The sequence below is a fragment of the Cavia porcellus genome, unplaced genomic scaffold, assembly GCF_034190915.1.
Source record: "Cavia porcellus strain 051 isolate PalLab524CR breed Dunkin Hartley unplaced genomic scaffold, mCavPor4.1 scaffold_21, whole genome shotgun sequence".
NCBI classification, from domain to species: domain Eukaryota; kingdom Metazoa; phylum Chordata; class Mammalia; order Rodentia; family Caviidae; genus Cavia; species Cavia porcellus.
This window is the reverse complement of record NW_026947504.1, coordinates 60,610,535-60,631,128: the sequence shown is the minus strand read 5'-3', so window position 1 is coordinate 60,631,128 and position 20,594 is coordinate 60,610,535. Positions and strand designations below refer to the sequence as shown.

General features: G+C 36.8%; 1 protein-coding gene across 1 annotated transcript in view; it reads right to left on the bottom strand.

The window, feature by feature from the left end:
* The window catches only part of Gtf2f2 (general transcription factor IIF subunit 2), a 162,421-nt gene that overhangs the window by 120,124 nt on the left and 21,703 nt on the right, over nt 1–20,594 (bottom strand). The window contains exons 3-4 of the mRNA XM_003477472.5: nt 17,694–17,712; nt 16,597–16,741 (exon numbers count right to left, since the gene is read on the bottom strand). Coding sequence (XP_003477520.1) covers nt 16,597–16,741; nt 17,694–17,712 — 164 coding nt within the window. The remainder of the gene's footprint in view (nt 1–16,596; nt 16,742–17,693; nt 17,713–20,594) is intronic.

The following is a 20,594-nucleotide window of genomic DNA, read 5'->3' as shown; positions in this document are numbered from 1 at the left end:
AAGTTGTTTTATTCTGTTCGTCTTCTATACCTCTCTCTCTCTTTTGCTGTTAACTTGGTTTTTCTCTGGTGGCGGTAATGGGGAATGAACCCAGAGCCTGGTGCCTGCTAGGGAAGCACTCTACCATTGAGCTACGTGCCAGCCTAATTTTTTCTTAAATTTGGTCATACTAGATTGAAAAGATTTTTTCTTTCCAAATGCATCATTTGTCAACCTGATAGAATCTGAAAACAAAATCCACCCAATGTGCAGCACACGGAGCTCCAGCAACTCCCCCACACTGCTGCAAGTGACACGAGTGCCGTGGAATTGCCCTAGAAATGATTTTCACTTTTATCAGCCAAATTTCAGAAACAGTCCTGCAGAACAACCGCTTCAGCCATCACTGCAATGTGAATTAGGTGAACTGGGTCTTTCCTGGTGGATACTGTAAGTTGCACAATACAAACCATGGTGACTTCAGACACACTTGGATCACAAAGCAGAATATATTTCAAGTGGGAAAACCAGAAAATGTTATTATTTAAGCATTAAGTAGTTTTCACTGACTACATTTATAATGAAAATTTTGAGCTTATTTTAGGTATTTTTAAAAAAGGAATTCTTAAGGAAACAAGTACTAAAGAATTTAAGGACAAAATGCTATGCTGAGATTTTCATTAACATTCTGTGAAATAGAAACGAAGTAGCTTAGGTATATTTGAAATAAGACTGACCATATATCAATCACTTAAAATTCAGTAACAGATATATAGCAGTTCATTATACTATTTCTCTATTTTTGTGTATGGTCAAAAACTTTCCATAATGTAAGCTTAAAATGTGAGATAGGTGAGGAAAAACTAAAGCTTACTTTCTTTCCTGGTAAATTTTTATTTATCATGTAAATTACTAGAAACATTCTTCTCTACTAACACATGAGTGAGAAATCAGCTACATTTTAACTTTATATTGTACTTTTTATTACACATGAGTCTTTTTTTTTTTGTCTTTTTTCATTTTTATCGGTACCAGGGATCGAACTCACGACCGCCTGCTTGCAAGGCAGGCACTTATGCCGCTGAGCTAAATCCTCAGCCCCCAAGATGTATCTTTGAAACAGAACAATTCTCCAAGAGCAATAAAGTCATGTTTAAAACTTACGTATTTTTCTAAGAATTTTTGTTAGGGCTGCTAAGAGTAAGAAAAATATGTTTTTGTGATCATAGTAAGTATCTCAAATTGTTTTAAAGGAATAATCTCACAAACAATACCTAGGGAAAAAATAGGCACTGAAGAGCAGATTAAAAGATAAAACTGCAAGGGTAGTCTCCTAAAAGCATACACATTTCTTCTTCTAAAAGAGAAGAAAAACAAAGAGGCAGTGGGAGGTTAGAGGAAAGAGGGGGAAAAAACAACTGGGCAGAGTTAAAAAGGTCTCTGGTCACTCCTATTGGCTCCTTTCCCCCAGATTATCCATTTTATAACTTTAATACCATCAGTAATCACACCAAATACAGTAGTCTGTCCCCTGAAAATAACAGTATCTCTTACTAAGTGGATTCTTTTATCTATTACTGACATTATAGGCTGGATGATACTTATAGGACTTTCTTGTACCCAGCAGTGTTTAATCACTACTTATTGACAGTATATACCCAGCTGTAACAATCAAAATTGTCTCTTCTAGACAGTGCCAGAAGTCACTGCTACACCTGAGTCAGCACATCGCATGGGCAACAGGGAGGAGCACAAGAAGGTAGCCACTTCTTATGAGTTGGCGCCATGTGTGGGCCAAGGGGAGGAGAACCAGATACCAGCCCCTTCCAGTCAGGGCTGGGAGACAAGAGGAGTCAAACCCCTCACCCTGTAAGCGACTGGCTGACTTAGATAAACACAGGTTGAGATGACAGCTACTGACGTAAAATACAATTTAATGCTTGCAGTTTCATTGATTTTGCAGGCCTAAAACCAGGAGTCTGCTCATGTTTAGAGGATAACAATACGCAATATTGCTTCTATGGGGGAATCTCCTTCTGAAGGTGGTAGCCACAGTTATTCCCCATTATCTTGTTTTAAAGTCCTGGATTGTTTTCATTGTTTGTTTAGTTAGGTTTTATTCTGTTTTGTCTTGTTTGCCCATCCGATGGCATGGGCAGCTATTTCAAAGCTAACAAGATATATAATAGTAACTACTGTGGCTTTACTATTAACTTGTTTTGAAGTCCTGTATGAGCTCATTGTTTGGTTTTTATTGGTCCTATTCTGCCCTGTTTTGTTCTATTTTACTATGTCTGATGGTATGGGAAGCCATTTGGAAGACAACAAGACGCACTATGGTAGCCATTGTTGATTTCCTATTGTCTCATTTTGAAATCCTGTTATCACACTGTTTGTTTTGACTGGTTTTGTTGTTTTTGCTTGGTTTTATTCCCTTTAAAATAAATTTTTTAAAAAGCCACCTACTACATTAATATTAATATAAATTTATATCTAAAAAGGTACAAGTTTATAACAACATTCATAATTTGCAGGTAACAATCACACAGGTTTTTGTTTCTGCAGGGTGAACCAAGGCAGTATAAAGGCAGTAAGATTTATAGTAAATGAAGAAACTGAGATATATAGCCTCACAGAATCTTTGGAATAAAAGTTACAAAAGCAATGATAGGGAAGAGGTACAAATGTATAAAGTGAATTGTGTCTCTTTATAAAAGTAATATGCTTTAATTGTAATAATCTATTACAAATCCCTAAAGCTGGGACAGTGCTACAAAGGGTTTGTCAAATTACTCCACGTCAATGTTCGTTTGAAATGTTCCAAAATAAAAAATTAAATGTTTTTCATCTCTTCTATCTTCTGAAAGGTTTCCTATTATTACAGACAGCTAAGTTGGGTGGAAATATTACTGGCAGAGAGACAGGGTAGGGCCTTGAAGGAGTCAGCAGAGGAGGAGACACATTACAACTGGGGGTGGAGGCGCATTCCTTGAAGGCCAGGCCTTCTTAATTACACAACTTCCCCAGGGATAAACAATGAGTGACATTCAAAATAGGCACTGACCACGGGGACCAAGACTTCCAACCCTTCCAGGAAAAGTCCTTGTTCCTTCCCATGCACACTTGCTGTATGACTTGCTTCCCTCCTCGATCAACATTACCCAAGGGACTACACTTGTAATCTTACTGGTTGATCCTAGTTTTGTCCCACCTTACACCCACCTCATGATTTGGCTCTACAAAACTTCCTTTGAGAAGTGGCCTGGAGCAACCCACCTTTCAGGTCCCCTTCTAACTTTTACATAGAAGCTGTCTTTCCCTGAATAAACATGTCCTACTCTAAATTTCTACTGTTCCTTAGAATTCATTCTTTAATTTAGAGGAACATAAACTCAAGAGTATTGGACATCTACCAGGCTGAGAGTTATAATATTTCCCTTATATCATATTTGGAGGTCTTATATCACCCCATACCACTATCACAAAACTGACTTAATACCCAGAGCCTAAACACTATCACTATAATGAGTAAGGGCACAAGCTTACAGGCTGCTGCAAGATATTGGTCAAATTATAGCTTAAGTAAACCTCATCTGTCATCAAGCAAATAATACTATCCAATACACAGGTATTGTTACAGGCAGTGGAGTTAGTCAGAACATTATAAGCAGTTAGTCAAGGCTGAGCCCTCAAAGGAGCCAGTGCAGAAATTTAGATACCTTGTAACCTCCGAGGAGATAGGCACCTCCTATTGTGGGTCAAATCTCAAGACAAAAGGCAAAGCACACACAACCGTATCCTAAGAACTGATAGGCCAAATAGTTACTCATCACCCTGAGGAAGCCAGGAGTCACCATCCCACTCCCCTACAGGAAGTTCCTGCCGTTAAGCATGCCTACTTGCTATGTGAATGACTCACTTCCCCATTTGTTCTTAATTTAATCAACTTTACCAGAGCAGTTAATCTTACTGGTTGACCACAAGTCTGTCCCACCTAATGCCCACCTTGCAAGTTACCATTTTTCGTCACGTCGGACCCATCTAACCCCATGATTTTACTCTATAAAAGTCCCTGAAAAAGACAGAGTCCCTGGCAACCCACTCGGGACCCCTTCTGTCACTCTCAAGACAGAAGCTTCCTTTTTCTCAATAAATATTTTTCACCCTTAACCTCCGTTGTTCCTAAATTCACTCTGATTTTAGAGAACACGAACTCATACTGGACATATAGTTGTTGTACTCTAAGAAAATAGCTTCGTTATATGTGTATTATAACAAAACCTGTAACATGGGCTTACTGTATGTGTTGATATGTTAACCATTGTTGCCCTCTACATAACACAAGTTGTGCTAAAACAAGCTAACAAGGGTTGTTAATCACTGTTAGGTGCCTCTATTCTCCGCTAAAGAGCTAAAGAAAACTAGGATGGCCTTCTAATTTACACTTCTTTGAAGTAACTTGCTTGTGTGCAGAGATCTGCTTATTAGCATAACCCTTTACCTGACCTTGATCCCCCTCCCCAGAAAGAAAGAAAAACATAACCGCCATTTTCTGTTCTGTTTGGGGCCTTATTGCCTCCCTCTCCCCTTACCTATCTATCTAGGCTAGGCCATAAAGATTTTGGGTTTCTGGTGGCCTCTTCCTGACCTGGTGGTGGTCTGCCATAAAATGTGCCTTAGCTTCAGAGAAATTACAGGAAAATGTTGTGGCTTAGCCCTAATGCACCAAAAGGGTTAAGTTCCAAATCCTTATGAAGGCTTAAGTTTCAGCTTCTTGTAACTTTCGCCCCCTTCCCACCTGTTAGTGCTAACCAGCTGTCCTGAGATAATTAGCTTTCTACTTTCTTCTCCAAATGCTATTGCAGATAGCAGATAATTCTTACCTGCAGGATGGGAGTAACTCAAAAGGCACCAAAGACTCCCGAGGTTGTCAGAACTAAGTGGAAACTATACAGTTTCCAGATTAGGGTCAACAAGTTTGATGGCTCTGCAGGTTTCTTTGTTTCTCCCCCCACCCCCCTTTTCCTCCAGCCTCTTTTTAAAGTCCTCCCTTCAAATTGGCTCCCGGAGACTTGTCACCAGGCCTGGAAATAAAGCCTTTGCTTCCCAAATTTCAGCCTCTTGCTTCCTTGGATTTTATACCGGGGTCCGAGTTATTACAATAGTAGGCTGAGAGTTTCATTCCCCTCTATTAGTATCACGACCGTGGTCACCATAGTAAACAAAATAAACACTTCATAGGCTACCTATGTCTTTTCCCTGAATAATAAGCTACTACTCATTAAAAACTAAAATCATTGCTTAATAAAAACGTAAATGGTGGTTCACACCTGTAATCCCAGCACTCAGGAGGCTGACAAGGATGGTCACAAGTTTGAGGCTATCCTGGGCTACATAGTGAGTCCGGGTCTGCCTGACCTACATAGTAAGACCCTGTTTCAAAAGGAAAAAAAAAAAAAAAAAAAAAAAAAAGAAATATCATATAGTTACATGCATTATAAAAAACATGCCTTCATCTGGGTGCAGAGCACAGGCCTGTCGTCCCAGCTAATCGGGAGACCAACTGGAAGCAAGAGTTTGAGGCCAGCCGAGACAACTTAGACCCAGATTCAATCACAAACAACAAAACCTCCTTCAGTTCGTCCAAATCAAAGACTTACAAGGAGATAAAATAGTATACAGCACTTTGTATCACAGCCACTACAATTTTAAAAAAAAGTATAAGTACAGGTTTTACAATCATTTTAGTAATCTTTCCCCCTGCTGTGATGAAATTTTTCATCTTGTCACCTTTTGTTCAGTGCTAGGTATCCCCAAAGTGACGCTGTTGTGGCTGGAGGAAATGACTACAACTTTTAAAGTTGAGACCACTACTTTTTACTTGAAAGCCTTCCACACTGTATGTGTTTTTAAAAACAAGAAGTATACATCTATCACTTTTAAAATAATAATCCAATTCTAAACTCTTGCTTTTCCCAAGGAAATTACTATACTTATCACCCAATCGACAGACTATATTGCTAAATGATAAATATACAAGGGAACAAGCAGTGTTTTCTATTTCTATAATATAAAGCTTTGTTTTGAGGGTGTGGGGGGTTAAGCCATAAGGTATTTTCTTTTTCAAATTCTGATATAAAAAGATATTTGTGCTTAAAGAACTACAGGCAAGACCATGCCTAGGCAACATAAATCTTGAATGAAGTTTTAAAAAAATAAAGTAACCACATTTCCCTGGGACCCGCAGGGATGAGAAATCCATAGGGAGAATGCTGGAAACCGCGAAGCCAAAATGCTGCAATTCCTGAGTCCTCTATGTTTCCAGAAGCAAAGTAATGAATTTGTGAGCTCTGTAATCTCCATGAGAATAAGCCCACATTAACTTCCTGGAGGATGAGATGTCACAGGGAAAAGAATCAAGTTGCTCTAGCTTACAACTAGTTCAGGCATTTAAAAGTGCCAATTCATAAACCACTAGGTGTGGCCAGGAAACAGAAGATCAGGCACAATTCCCAAGCTAACAATCACCCTTCACGTTCAGCACTCAGCAATTTCAGGACCTCCAGCAAATCTACTTTTTCCTAGACCACCAATGATATTTTTCCAAACCCGACAGAAACCTTTAAAATATGTCTGCCAGACCTCTCCACAACTACAACCAGCTCCCCTCCCCATCTCTTCTGGAAATCAGAAACAAAACATTAGTCAAATTTCCTATGAACCAGGCACTGTGGAAACTTCCATCTTTCAAGCCACTGGTGTCATTTAATATATTCAAATTGCTGCACTGTGCTTTATTTATCGAAAGGAAGAATGCTACAAATTATGACTTCAAATAAAATACTTGTTTCTTTTTACCTGCTGTAGTCAAGGAAAAAAAGTTTAAAAACTTGAAAAGACAGAAACAAATTGGTTTTAACCAACAAAGGCTATTATCTACTCAGGAAGACCTAACAGAATCAAACACAAACCATAAGCCTCAACACGAGACACTGAAATATTAAGAGTTGTTCAGTATAACAAGAACATCAAAGTCAAACGTGTCTCCAAAAAAATGGAAAAATTTTTTAAAGTATTAATTTATACAGCAACCAAAAATATAAGTTGCTGAAACAAACTTAAATAAAACCAATGCAGTTTTAAATAGATAAAATTAAACTTTATGACACTTAAAAACTGGAATGGGATATATTGAATTTTTACTTACTTTTTTTTATGTTGAGTACAACAACATTCAACCCCAAAAAATATACGACGGCAGTAAAAGTATTTATTGAAAAGCTGAAGAAAATGAAATTTAAACACATATAAATTTTTAAACAAAAAATATTTATTATATAATAATGAAGTACATATGTGTGTGTGTGTGTGTGTGTGTGTGTGTGTGTGTGTGTGTGTGTATGCATAAAATTTACTATTTTTAAAGATAAGATCTCACCACGGAGTACATAGTAGCCACTTCAGTTTCTGGGTTTAGCCGGCATGTACCACATATGTGGCTTAAAAATATAGTATTTTAAATTTAAGATTACGCACAAGTTACACTCTTTCCTCTACATCTCCGAAGGACTGAACTATTGCATTGTTATTAAAACTGAGTGCTGTTACTAAGTTTTTGTTGGATTGCTGAACAGAACTGTCTGCAGTCTCACTTTTGAGTCCTCACTTTGTATGCTTCACTTTTGTAACCTGAACAGCTATTTCTAAGAGGACAATATGTAATTATTAACTACTGATTTTTTATTTTTTTGAAATTATGTATTATTTCTATCTTTTTTCTGTTTTGTTTTTTTCTTTAAATAAAAAAAATTTAAAAAGTAAAAAAAAAACAGTACTGTAAGTCATGTTTTAATGAATTTAATTTGATTCTATAAATATTACTCCTTAATATCATCCTACATAATATCTTATTAATATTATCCTACTTTTGGGGGGCTGGGGATTTGGCTCAGTGGCTTAAGGGTCTGCCTAGCAAGCACAAGGTCATGAGTTCGATCCCCGGCACCAAAAAAAAAAAAAAAAAAGAAAACAAAACAACAAAAAAAATCACCAAAAGCAAAATATTATCCTACTTTTTACTTTTAATGCTTTTCACTCTTGACCTCAGGTTGTTAAAGCCACAGCATAAGGCAACCTAATATTTATGCATGCACACCAGAATGTTAAAGAGTACAAGTATTTCTTTTACTTTTTCCAGCTACTGAAGATAAGAACATTCTCTGTTATTAGGATAGCTTTTCAGAGAGAAAACACAGCTTGGGCAGTTTGCAATAAAATCCAAAACTGAACCTCTGCAGTCGATCACAAACCTTAAGTTATCAGGAATTATAACAGTAAAATCATACATACTTATTTCATTTTGTTCTTCCTCATGAATATATAGGATTGCCAGAGCTGGTATGATTCTAAATGTTCAGTAGAATGGGTGTAATTCAAAGAAGTACACAAAAATCAGAGATTTCTTCTTCCTGTCACCAGGAGAGCCCGGTGTGGTTGCTGGGGTAGGGGGTGGGAAGTGGTCCGGAGACCTGTGAAGCGCAGGGAGCAGAGGGAAAAGCCCTGGTTGCTGAACAGGAAGTTGTAGTGGCATTTCAATTTCTTCAAAAAGAGACAGTTTAATCAAGATGTTTAAATACGAGGAAACAGAAGGGAAAATCACCAAATCTCACAATTTTTGAACACTTTTCTGCATACTGGAGCTCTCAAAGATCCTCCCTCACAAGGCTGTGTGTATGAAGGCACCAATGTAAGTGTAATGAACCCTTCAAGAAAATTGTTCAACTGTGGTTCCAGTTTTAAAATACGCATTACACTCCTAAATACAGTGCCAACCTCAAACACTGCTATAAATGACGCTTTCCTAAGAATCCCTGGAGGGAGGAGGCTGCGTTTATTAATGCGACTTGGCAATCTTTGTTCATTCATTTGTAATTCCTCAGATTAGTCTACGGATCCCTGGGGGTTGTCAAGATGATGTGGCTATCCATAAGGTCAAAACTATTTTCATTAAAATATTTACTTGCCTTTTCACCGTGCGGATATTTACATGGCCAGGGCAACAGTAACGGAAAGTGAAACTGGTGGCATCCACACAAACCAAGGCGGTCATTACAAAATGCATCACAGTATTCTTTTACCACTTCACCTGTGCAGTTAAATAAAAGGTCTGCTTCACTCCCCTATATCCCTGATGAACAGTTACAACTGTTCGGTTAAATTTCAGCCTACAGTATACATTCTTCATGGGTCTGCAACATGAAATGGGAAGTACCACTGAGCTTCTGCAGAATACCAAGGTAGGACGGACAACTACCAAGATGGGTAAGTATTTAAAAAGTACTCGTATGCCTGAGATGGAAGCTGTGTTAGCTACTTTCTGCACGGAAGAACCCTGTTAACATGAAAGAATAACCAACAGAAAAGCTATAGTGACTCAAGCTTAGGTATCTGAAAGATAATTTTCTCAAAATTCAATGAAAAATGCCCATCCTTTCAAAGAAAATCATTAAACAGTATTTGTGCCATTAATAAAATTTTCACATGAAAATTAGAAGTTTGATTTACTTGTACCTATCACCAAACACCTCACAGCTTCCTAAATTAGACTTTCCTGATGAAATCAGCGATGTTGATAATGAATGTAGATTTCTCATTTCTCAACTGTTTCAACAGTTGAAAGAACTGCATAACTCAGTGCACAGTCTCCAGACAAAGTTACAAAATTATATATGAGTAAAAGATTCATTATAAGCGCAAGACAGACCAATGAATTTTAATGTATAAGTATAAAAGTTCAGTGATGGGTTTCGATTCTGTATTACAAATGAACTTTAAAAAGTACAACTTGTAGAATTACTCCTTTTCTTTCCAACCATGTAAGAGGTAAGATTTTCTTCAGATATTTAAACAAAAACAATATATCACAACATATTACAACAGGATTGAATACAGAAGGAGATGAAAATCCAGCTTGTCTTTTTAGCTGGACATGAGATAATGCAAAATGTTACTCTTACCATTAATATTGTTTTGGAAAATAGGTTTGTTTTTCATAAAAATAATATATGTTAACTTGTTTAAAGGGGTCCTGAGAAGTTGGGGATATAGCTCAGCAGCACAGCACCTGCTTGGCAAACACAAAGTCCTGAGTTTGATTTCTGGTACCCAAAAAAAAGCAGAGGGGAGGGGGCAGGTGTTGAGACCAAAAAGTTTTTAGAATCACTACATTAAAGTGATTCAAAATAATTAGAAGTATTGTAAATGGAGCTAATAAAATGTCAAGAGAACAATTAGTAATATGTAACCAGTGGTAATTTAAGGAATACAGTGCACTTAATGTTTAAAATCAGTACTAAAACAATTTAAGGAAGAAGCAGCTATATTTTAAACACTAACTCATACAGAAAGCTTGATTCCAATCTTTCAAAATTAAGAACCTGATATACATTTTCCAACAAACAGGGAAATTCAACAAATTAACATTCCCAATAGCCACTTGAAAATTCACTTAAAAATGAAAACACTGCCTTTATTCATGTTTCATTTACTATATCTGTAGGATAGTATGCGCAAGTCAAATTATAAATTCTTTGTCAGTTTAGTTGAAGACTAGTATTTAGCATTTTTAAAGAATATTTCCACAGCTATACATTTTTTCCAAACATAAACAAATGCATTTTAAGACATATGTGTGCTGGTACTAAATTAAAGCATGAAACTAAAGCAGGCCAGTGACAGTTATCTTGGCTGCTACTTTTCTGAGAAACATGTTTTATGGTAATGTAAAGAGTGGCTAATCAAGTGGTACCCGAGAGTGCTGAACTACTCAGACTAGCAAAGAAAAAGTTGGGGTGAGGTGAGGATTGTCTGTGCCAAAATACAAATACAATGAGTAAAAAACAAGTAGGGAACAAAGGGCTTTTATATTCAACTTTAAATCTTAAGTGTCTGAAGAAAAACAGATGCTTGCGAGAGAAAATAGCCATCCTGTGAGTCACTAACAAGCTATCTCCCTAAGCCTAAGCCCTCAGAGTACTAACAATTCTTAGGAGGAAATAAGTAACTTAATCCATCCACTTTGTGTCCAATCCCATTCTAGGTACCATAAAGGTAACCACAGGACCTGTCATCCACCCGCAAAGTTTAACTGAGGAATACAATGACTAATATAAACCAAACTACCCTATGAGTCTAGATGAAGAGATGACAAAGGCTGGATCAGTAAAGGGAAGGGTGATTTTAACTGCAAAACACAGACAATTCCCTGGCAAAGAAAATACAAAGAGAAAAGCAGAAGCCGCTGTGCAGGACACTACCATTAAGGCAGGCACTTCAGAGAACCATTTTGGATTAAATGGAATCCAGAAATACGCCTAGCTGATTTTTACTACAGAAATGAGCAAAGCAGGCAACTAATGGGAGCACAAAAGGATGCTAAAACTATTATGGTCAAGAGAAGGGAAGAATAATGCATCACTGACAGAAATATAAATATATATAGAATAAGGAGAGGAGAAATGAATTTGGTTTCTATCTTTTGGGTTTCAGATAATTAAAAATTCCAGTGGATTGTCTATCAAGATAACTAAAGATACTGGTCATCAGGTGAGGTTAGACTGTGTCACTGCTACTTCTGTGGTCCAGGCCTCTGGAAACCTCCCCTATAAGCAACGCCCTTCTCTTCCTAACCCATTCCCATGGCTTCCTATTTCACGAAGAGTAAAACCCCAAATCTTAAAGATTCTTTTACAAATCCCTTCATGACCCACTAGTGCCCTATCCCCTTCTCTCTGCCTAAAAGCCCCTGCTCCACCACCCTGCTCTCGCTGACCTTGCTATGCCCACAGGTGGGCTTCCTCCTGCCCTAGGGCACTTGTCCTGAAAACTCCTGGCGGGCTCACTAACCCCACGTAGCCACTGTATCTCCATATAGCCACTGTGCCACCTTTGCGATGGGCCCATCCTGCTCCCTTTGCTTACATCGGTGCACACCCCACCCTCACTTCAGTACTGTACTCTTGATCCCACTTGCCATCCTTCCCCAAGCGAACTTTTCACCTTTCAGGCAGGTGTGAATTTATTTCTGCTTTTTTTTTTTTGCTTCCATCTCCTCTACCAAAACTAAAGCAAGTGCTACAATGGCTGAGATTTTGCTCACTAAAGTGTTCCAAGCCCACAAATAGGAAATAATATCAATTTGTTTAATGAACTGCTATAAAGGATACAGAGACAAAACTAAAAGCAAAACATTCACTATGGCTCTGTCAGTTCTCATCCTGCCATTTCTCCCAGCACACCCTAACTTAAAACTGGTCTCATCAGTCACCCAGATGCTCCTGCTCAAACAGCCTGGAAACCGTCCTAAACTTCTCATTTCCAACAGATCATCAAAAGCTGGCAAAACTACACAATGTATCTGACACATGAGCATTTTTTCTATTCTCATTGCACCTGTTCAAATTTTCTTCATTTCTAGACTAGACTATGAAGTTCACAACAGATCTTTTTTGATTTGCTCTTGGTAGGACTATTTTTAGAAGGAGTGAAACTGGGAATTGAACTCAGGACCTTGGGCTTGCCAGGCAAGTGCTTTGCTGCTAAGCTATATCTCCACCCCTACGAAGGGCTATTTAATTTGTTTTAGATAGGTATGCAGGCAGGAAAAAGCAGGTTAAAAAATAAGTTACCTGAAGGTTAGAAGGAAAAAACCCAATTTGGCCAGGCATAGTGTCACATGCCTATAATCCCAGCATTCAGGAAGTTGAGGCAGGAGCACTGCCACAAGTTCAAGGCCAGCTTGGGCTACAAAGTGAGTTCAAGGCCATTGTGAACTACATGGTGAGAGCCTGTTTAAAAAAAAAAAAACTTCACTTTTTTTCCTCCTATTCATGCACACTTATTCATACACTTCAAGATCAGCTGCCAATATCTTCACTTTTGAAGCTCTTCCCAGTTACTTCAGGCAAAGTGCTCACTCTTTTCCTCTCTGTGCAAAATTCTGTCTGCATGCTCAACTGTAGCAATTACTTTTCCACATATAAGCTGCCCCCAGGACAGATTCTGGAACAGTGGTGGCAAACTTATGGCACATGTTACTGTAGTTTTTAAGACAAAAGAAGTTAAATGTACAGTTGGTTTTTTGTTGTTTGTTTTTTCTAAACTAAAACCTCTGTTTTCAGGTTTAATTACAGTGTTGGCAATAAATACAAAGGGTTTGCACTGCAGTCTGAAACTCAGTCTCCAAAAGGCTCACCATCACTGTTCCAATCCTATCCCAGCACAGGGCGATACAAAACTATGATGAACAGATGAATACTTTTATCAGCAATTGGTAATTATAAAGAAGAAAATCTAAGTTTGAATAAAAATTGAAATGCCAAAGACAGAAAAAATTGGAATTATATGGTTACCAACAAATAGCAGACAAAAATACTAACCACAACATCCAAGCCAGGGAGGGAAAATAAAGGAGAAAACACACAAGGCCTCTCTAGTCTCAGAGGTAACAGATTAACAGAGCTTCACAGAAAATATGTAACAGAGAAACAGACCTTCTGGATTTCACAGAGAAATACAGAAGTGGAAGAAGAGCTAACCCATAAAAATAAAACACGTTCTTTCAAATACGAATACTCAAGAGGGACGGGGATTTAGCTCAGGGGCATACACGCTGTGAGTTTGAGGCCAGCCTCAACTACATAGTGAAACACTGTCTCAAAAAAGAAAAACAAATGAAGTAAAACCAGACTGATTTATAAATGTTAATGATATGCAGACTGTTTTTGTTTAAAGGGAAATATTATAAAGCGTATGACTAGCGCCCTCTAATTCCATCCCCCTCAACTGCAAATATGCAGAATTCAACCATTATAAAAATGGGCTCAGAAAATGTCTTTCAAAAACCTCTAAAACTATATTAACCGAAGGAATAAATCTATTAAAAATAAAACTTTAAACATACTAAACTCCAATGAGGTTTTAATTTTTTTTATAAAATTCTTCATTTCATAATCCTGTGTACAATTAAAAAGAAAGAGCTTAGAAAAGTTATCTAATTTTGTCAGGCATGATGGCTCACGCCTGTAATCCCAGCACTCGCGGGAGGCTGAGGTGGGAGGATCCTTGTGAGTTCAGAGACCAGCCTGGGCTACAAAGTGAGCTCAAGGCCATCTGAACTGCATAGCGAGACCCCGTCTCCAAAAAAAAAAAAAAAAAAAAAGACAAAAATAAGTTATCTAATTTTAGTTATTTAATTATTTATTTATTTTTGTGCTGGGGATTGAACTCGACCTAATGCATGCCAGACAGGTGCTTATGCCACTAAGCTAAATCCCTGGCCCGGAAAAGTAATTTAGTACTAAGCAGGTACAGTTCTAAACCTAAAGGAAAATGTCCTGTTCAGAATAATGTTATTCATATTTAATGTTAAATAAACAGCTTAAAAAGTGTGCATATATACAACATACAAGTAGCATTTTAAAAGTTCCTGATATTTATGACATCCTACCAATCCAGGAAACTCATTCATAGAACTGCTGCTTTAATAACTAGAAATGGTAAATACATAAGACTTGACAGAGGCAGTGGCAAACTGTTAACCAACTCTGGAATTTTTGTCTTAGTTATCCAGGCAATCAAGAAACATTTAATATAAAGATCTCTTACTCACTAAATAATAAATAGTATACACCCAGATTGAGTCAAAATACATGCAAATGCCTTATGAAGTAAACTTGAAAGCGTATAAAAATAAGAGGTCATAATATAACAGCTTATATTTGTCATATACCATATACTAAGCATTGTCCTTAGTACTTTAAATACATTCATGTTTAATACAAATGTAAACAATTACTTTTTTATTTTACAAATGAGGAGTTGGACTAGTTTTTGTTTTCTGAGATACTGTCTTGCTAATTTGCCCACGCTGGTCTTGAACTTTCAATCCTTCTGTCTCAATGTCCTGAGAAGCTGGCATGACAGGTGTGCACCACAGTGACAGTGAGGAAATTAAAAAGCAGAAGCATACAAAGACAGCCAAGGAGCACTGACAGAAGACAGAAATAACTAATGAAGCTAAGAAGTAGAGACATTCCGATCTACAAAGTTTCTGTTCTATGAAAAATTCTTCAGTTGTGCAAAAACAAGAACCAACTGTCCACTCCAGACTAAGGATGATGATCTTGATCCTTTTCCATACTCTTCCAAGATAATCCTTAAAAGACTATCTTCATTCAGAGTACACCATAACCAGAAATGGGGACACAAAATGTTCAAAAAGTATACAACAATAAAAAATTTCAGTGATAAAAACTAAGATTAATCTTGAAGATAACATGTTAACCTTTTAAATCTGAAAGGCAGATTTCAAACTACTATTATATGCAGAACAATGTAGCATACAAAAAATAGTTGTTGAATGTTGGATTTTCTCCAGCATAAAATGTATATGTTGAAGATACTGTTACTGTTATTTTTACATTTTCTATCTCCCATAATAGGACACTATGAACTCCTACAGCAAAAAGTAATGCAGAGAAATCAATCCTTCCTCTTAGAACACATGACTAAAAAGTTATGTTCCTATTTTGTCAAATTCTACATTAACGAAAAAAACTAATGTTTTAGGTCAGTTTATGCAGTACTGACAACCCAGGATACCACAAAAATTTTATGAAGGATATTCCTTTTCTAAAACAGTGATGTTCATAATATTATAATCTAAAACAAGTGTTCTTTGAACTGCTTAAATCACAACAAAAATCAAAGATTTTTCTATATAACCAAATGATGTTTTAAATTAGATCTGAAAAATTGGTTTCATAAACTGAAGTGAGCTGTAGTTTTAATAACATTCTCAATTCAGTGAGAAAAACAATGAAAATACTTGAACATCTGAGAAAATTTCCCAACTAATTTACAAATTGAATCAGTTGCTCCTGATTTAAAGAACTGTTAGAACATGTACAATTTTAAAACTGTAGACAAAATTTCTGGTAAGCCAATATAAATTAAAAGTTAATTGGGCAGTGGTGGTAGAAGGGCATACTAGGGATCACAAGGACCGCGGAGCTACATTCCAAACCCTTTTTATTTATTTTCTAAATTCTGAGACAGTCTTGCTAGGTCACTCAGGCTGCCCTCAAACTTGTGGTCCTCCTGTCTCAACCTCCCAAGTAGCTGAGATGATAGGGGCAACATCACACCTGACTAAAAGTTCATCATCATGCAATACAAAGGCTCCGTAGTATCCAGCACAAAGCTCAAACTAAAATATCCCCTAATAAAAAATTTAACAAAACAAGCAACAATGATCTTATCTTGGCAAAATGCAAACTGTTGTTTTCTAACATCTTAGAAGGCAGCTTGATGCACCATTCTTCCACCTTCTTTGTCCTATATGTTCACCCCCCCAAGAAAAAATTAAACTTTCACAAGCAATGGCCAAAACTTCATTAATCACAACAAGCTATAAACCAGAGAAATAGCATGACACAAGAAATAGAATATTTGGAACACCTTTGGTAATGAACTTTGAAGCAAGTAAGAGTGTACCTTGAAAGAACAATCTACACAACACAGACAAGAATCCTATGAAATAATCCCACTCTCACTCACCTGATGAGCTCTCAGTAAACACTGTTAAGGTCTGTCCTCCAACACTTTGCAAGACAAATGGATGTTCTCTAGGAGCACTGACTGAAGCTGGCTTCCCACCAATATCATGAATATTCGCAAGATCTTCATTCAAAGTAAATGACACCTAAGAGACGCATAAACCAGAGCTTATTACAAAAGGCATTTATATTCAAAGTACCTGTACATGAATTCTGATTGTAAATCAAATAACTTTTTAAAATGCCAACCTTTTATTAGGCATTTTTTAAACCTCACAAAAATTCCTTAATATTTGTCTTTGTCAAATGAGTGGATATTTTAATAATATAAAAAACTGATTATACTTGTAAAGGGGTAAAAAATGATATTTACTCTGAAAGGCTTACTTTAATAAACAGAGGATATATTCTCTTTTTGTTCTTAATGACTACTGTATAAGTACATGGTTAGGTTTTATTTTTGATATTCTACTATTTATAAAGGTAACTCAATAAAAAGGCTTAGAATAAAAAACACTTTATTAAAAATGGCTTTTACCAGTCAACAGTTCGATCCCTGGTACTGATAAAAAAAAATAAAATAAATAAATGGCTTTTACTACATATACAGATCTCCCCAAAGGAACATCACATTTTATATTAAAGAAATTTATAAACATAAAATTATTCATTTCCCAACAATGTCAAATAATCATCATTTCTATGTTAATTAAATACTACTCTATTGAAAGGTACTGTACATTATAAATCAGACTCACTATTTTGAAATATAAAGGCCACAAAAAATTCAAATCAAATAAGTATCTTTGCATTACACTGACGTAATGCTAAAATATTACTGAAGTCACATACAGTTTTACAGCACTGAAAAAAGGGATATTCTGATTGCAGAAGAAAAATACTAAGAATAAACAACTAGAAAAGAATCTATTTCAATCACACGAGGGTGGTGTTTATAAAGTTATATGTTCCTGGCCATCAGCCATTCATTCGGTGTGGAGTTATCCAGAATGCAAACAATCCCTTCTCTTAACTATGAGTAATGAAAAGTAAAACAATCTCACATTTTAAATAAAATTTTCATATAAATAATCTTACCTCAGTCCTTCCTTGATTCCTAAAAGAAAGGAAATGTTTAAAATTTAGATTTCATATTGCTTTAAAGCATGAGTTAAGAACTAACACAAATGATGCTATTTCATCTTATGTAAAATTACATTTACAGAGACTACTATCATAAATATATTTTGATCAAATAATGATTTTATTACAATATTGATCTTTATCTCTAGCATTTTTAGCTATAAGCAGCAAGTGAATGCAAATTTAATACAGTAGTTACATTAACTGTACAATTTAGTATACCTGAAGAAGTTTCATTTAACTAATGCAAGCTTAAATGATCAAGCTTAATTTAAATTTTTTTTTTTTTTTGGTGTTTTTCTTTTTTATCGGTACCGGGGATCGAACTCACGACTGCCTGCTTGCAAGGCAGGCGCTTATGCCGCTGAGCTAAATCCCCAACCCCCTTAATTTAAATTATTAAATTTAATAATTTTCTCCACTAGAAAAAATAATATATGCCATTTATATACTTTTTAAACACAGCCAAAAATAGTTTTTAAATAGCCTGAATTTCACTGGTATTAGTAGAATCTTGTAATGGGTATCACACTATTTCCTGCATATGAGTTGTTTGAAATTAACTTTGTAATTATGAGATTCATTTAACTTTGTAATTAATGTACATCCTAAATGAATAGCCTTAATTTTTTTCAAAACCATGGATATACCCACTGTATGCAAAGTATTGAATATAAGTAAGGTCCTTGCTCCAGCCAACGAAAGACGCAAGCTTTAATGTTCACTTAAGAGAGACACTACCAGGACCAGACAGAAGAACACCATTTCCTCCATTTTAGGTCTTAAGAAATCATTCAACAAAGAGTTGGCTCTGAGTGAGCCTTGAAGAGTACTCAGATTAACAAGTGAGTGATCAGATTTGGCTAGAAGAGAAGCAAAACAAGGAAGAGTAAGGCTGGGAGCACAGCACAGTGACAGAACACGTGCACACCATAAGGGAGGCTCTCGGTTCAGTCCCCAGCACACAGACGATCACGGTGTGATGCGGGGACTTCAGGCAACTCAATCCACAGATACGGCTGGAACAAATAAATAACAAGTACAAAGACCCTCCAGTAAACCCCCACAGCACAATATATATAGAATGGATACAAAGTGACCAAAGAAATAAACATCAGCTAGAAAACTACTGCTTTTCCACAATACCCAGCCGAGTGCCAACCTGCCTTCGCTCAGCTGCTCAGTTACTAAGGACCTACTATTCACCCAGTGGCCCCTGGGCCAGAAGTCTGGTACAGCATGAGGTGAGGCCCTTTTTCTCTCAGAGGTGCCAGTCTCATGGAAATAGGTCCAATCCACAAAAAACTGTGAACATTCCTAATGCAGATTAAACAAGACAGCTGTATCTTGTAAAAATGACAAAACTTTATGATGAGGCAAAACATATCATTGTGGGAAATGCAAACTCGAAATAAAAGACGAGTTGAATGAAGGATAAGGCGAGGAATGTAGGAGGATTCCAGGTTACACCACAGCCCAAGTAAACATCTGAAATGAGACCATGTCCTGCACAGCCCTTGTGACACCAGAACGGCAGTCCGAGATTAAGGGTTTATTCAGGCCACACCAGCCTGGATTCTGGACTCCTGTCTACTAAAGGTTTTCTTTTCTTTCCCTACATGTTAAAATAGAATGTCAATCTCCTTTTTGTTGGGAAAGTATCTACACAAGAGATGAGACCATTTTTAAATGTCACATAAAAACATGAATTTCCAGTTTCCCTTACAAGAGTGAAGCATGTGGCACCAAATGGCCTCCAGTCCAACTTGACCTGTGTTTGGGGCAGGCACTGACTCACCATAATCCCCTCTCTCTCCTAAACTTAGCTTCTAGAGGCAATTAATATAGCTGCCTTTAGGTCAGAGGTGCCGTGGAAGAGGCAAAGCCAGAGTCACAGAGAGTCTCATAATACTGAACTGAATGAAGGTAAACACAAAAATCCACATAAAAAGGAATGAAGGCTTGAACCAGCCGTGGAATGCAAAGAGGAGGTGCATGGAAGGTCATTAAGTTGTCAAAAGTGACAGAAGACATGACTCAAGGTGGGCAGCAAAGGGAAAAAGATGAATTAAAGGTCACACTGACATTTCCAGTCTGGATACCTGGAAAACTGGGGATGATAACTTCATTTTGACATGTATAATTATGACAGCATCCTAGCTAGAATTGTAAAATACTGCTAAGCTCTGGGATGACTAAATTTTCTAGAAAAGAGAGTTAATCCTTAAAGACTTAAAACTTATTTTAATTTTTTAAAAAAAACTTATTTTAAAAGTACGACATCCTCTTGCCTTAGTGTATGAATGTAGGAAGTACATATGACCTTTTGTTGTTCTAAAACTTTAATACAACTTTTGTATGATCTGTGGTCAAAATGATAAACATCACCTACTATACTACACAGCAATACCTTCAGAAATTAATGAGGCAAACATCTAGCCTATGCTTCACTGAGTTCCTCAAAATGCTGTGCATTTTCTCCTTTATTAGTCTGAGTCCACTCAACACCGCACAGCTACTTCCTTAGACTTCAGCATCATTGCTTTTGCTTAAAAAAATATTAACCACGTCTTTTTTCCTTACTTTTAATCTGACATTAATAGTGCCATGAGTTTTTATTATTACTGATAGCTAATAAAGGGCCATCTTGTCCCACCCAGTTAAGAAAATCAGCCAAAGAATATTGTTTTCCACTATGCTTGAGGATTGTTATTGTACTGTTTGTTCATATCTTGATTTCATGGATAATTCACCTCAAAAGCCACAATGCAAGACCAAGCATGGTAGCTATCTGAAGAGCTGGTTGAGTAGGACAGTCACAGTTCAGCTGGGGTGTGGAGGATGTTCCTGGGGCTG